The 2,226-nt window shown below is 40.2% G+C and overlaps 1 protein-coding gene across 1 annotated transcript; it reads right to left on the bottom strand.

Moving 5' to 3' along the window:
• Positions 1–1,255: 1,255 nt before the first annotated feature.
• LOC113727310 (histone H3.2) lies at positions 1,256–1,989 on the bottom strand. The gene has a single exon (XM_027251397.2). It carries the CDS (start codon positions 1,838–1,840, stop codon positions 1,430–1,432), a length of 411 nt encoding a protein of 136 aa, XP_027107198.1. The 5' UTR covers positions 1,841–1,989; the 3' UTR covers positions 1,256–1,429.
• Positions 1,990–2,226: the final 237 nt, after the last annotated feature.

Below are 2,226 nucleotides of genomic sequence, written 5' to 3' on the forward strand. Positions count from 1 at the left end.
TTTTATTTCCAATGTAAAAGTAATACTCTAGTGTTACCATTTAAATTTCTGTTCAAGTTATTGTGAAATTTAGAAATTTTTGATAAATTTTTTTTTATTTGTTTCTTTGGAAAGAAAAAATGACAACAAAATATTTTTTTCCTTTAAATTTAATAAAAACCAAAAAAAGGGAGAGCGGGAGACCTGGAGGATGAATTTTAGGAAAACGTTTAAGAGATCCCTGGAATAACTCTTCGCATTCCTACTTCATGTACGTCTTCCACTATCTTGCTGGAATGAATTCGTGCATGTTTGTCACTATGTTGCGGGGATGAGACAATGCAATGGAAGAAATATTCAAGGATATATAACTTTTCCCTTCCTTCAGACAACTCATTACTTGCATCAGTAAGCCAATGCATCTAAGTTCCCTACTCCTGCGAATCAAATGGTTAACACGTCAACAACATCCCAGGCAATTCCTTCATGGAACTAGGGATCTACAAGTCAAAAGCTAGCAACAATTAACAATAACACAGAAGTGTCAACTAGTGCAGTGAAATTATAGGGTGTGTTTGGATTGCTTGTTTCCGTTGGAAAATATTGTCGTTTTCTGTGATCACATTTCCTTATCACCTTTTTCATTCACATATATCAAATCGCTACAGTAATTTTTCCATAAAAAATGACAGAAAATGCAATCCAAACACACATAGTTAATGGACATAGCCCACATAGCTCACATTTAGCAGAACACACGACACAAATGCAGAACCACAAGAAGGGATTCTAGAAACCATGGCCGGAAAACACAATAAGCAACAGAGCACAAGCCGAGAGGATGTAGACTATGTAGTGGAGCTTCACCTTCAAGATCCATTAACCCACACCACATTATTCTACGCAGGGAAAACACATGTTAAAGAGATCAGCAACAGAATAGGATGACAGTAGTGATACTTCTGGAGCTTCCACTTTCTGTTAATTGGGAAGTCTGTATGATAACAATGTCTGAACACGGTATATTTAATACCAAAAAAAAACTGAATCAAATTGCCCCAACAGCATTAGACAAAAAATCCACAACAATGGTTGCATTCAACTCTAAGTTTGGCCAATGATTTAGAGCAAACAATATGGAGGGTGAAGCAAGCTTCTTCATCAAAATCCATTTCTACCTCATTAAACGCAAAATACATCAGCAAAGAAATCTAATTAAAATTTTACGGAGTGATTCGTACAACAAGCCAAAAATTATTGAAAATAAAATCCATAATTAGGAAAGAGACAGAAAAATAAACTTTCATTGATTGAAATTGAAACAACTGAATACACCACCATCATAGATTACCCATCCAAATTTACACGCCTAACCCTACCATCCCTACCCAAACTAGCAACAAACCCTAAAACACAATATCATTAAAAATTTTGGCAGCACTTCTAAACCCTAAGCCCTCTCACCCCTAATCCTCCTAGCAAGCTGGATATCCTTGGGCATAATAGTGACCCTCTTGGCGTGAATGGCGCACAGATTTGTGTCCTCAAACAGTCCAACAAGGTACGCCTCCGCAGCCTCCTGCAACGCTGCCACAGCACTGCTCTGGAAACGGAGATCAGTCTTGAAATCCTGAGCAATTTCCCTCACCAGCCTCTGAAATGGGAGCTTGCGGATCAACAGCTCGGTACTCTTCTGGTACTTCCTGATTTCTCTCAGCGCCACCGTTCCTGGACGGAAACGATGGGGTTTCTTCACTCCTCCAGTTGCCGGAGCTGATTTCCTTGCCGCCTTGGTGGCTAGCTGCTTCCTTGGGGCCTTTCCTCCGGTGGACTTCCTAGCAGTCTGCTTGGTACGCGCCATTGATGCTAGTGGAAAACAGATAGGAATTAGTTACCCGTGAGTGTGTGCGTAGATCTGGAAGAAGCCAAATGAGATTAGTGTTGTGAAAATGAGACCGGGTTTGGGAGCTTTATATGGTGGCGGAGACTGGAGAGGGAGACTAGTGAATTTGTTTGGCGGTGGGTTTTGAAATTTTTGGAAATGGAATGGGGAAATATGGACCGTTAGATTGGAATTGAAATGAACGGTGAGATTTGAAGAGAATGTTGGGTAACAGATAACGATCCGAGTGAAGTACCAAGGAACGAATAACGAGTCAACACGTCGACCATTTTTCTGGCTTGCTGTTTGGTCTTCGTCTTGGGTTCTCCGGGGGTGAGTTCAAGAGAAATTTTTTTTTTTTTGAA

Source organism: Coffea arabica, chromosome 2c (genome assembly GCF_036785885.1).
Source record: "Coffea arabica cultivar ET-39 chromosome 2c, Coffea Arabica ET-39 HiFi, whole genome shotgun sequence".
Lineage (NCBI taxonomy): Eukaryota > Viridiplantae > Streptophyta > Magnoliopsida > Gentianales > Rubiaceae > Coffea > Coffea arabica.

Bases quoted from the DNA above. Each gene is read 5' to 3' on its own strand.
- LOC113727310 (XM_027251397.2), bottom strand. From the start codon at position 1,840: ATGGCGCGTACCAAGCAGACTGCTAGGAAGTCCACCGGAGGAAAGGCC.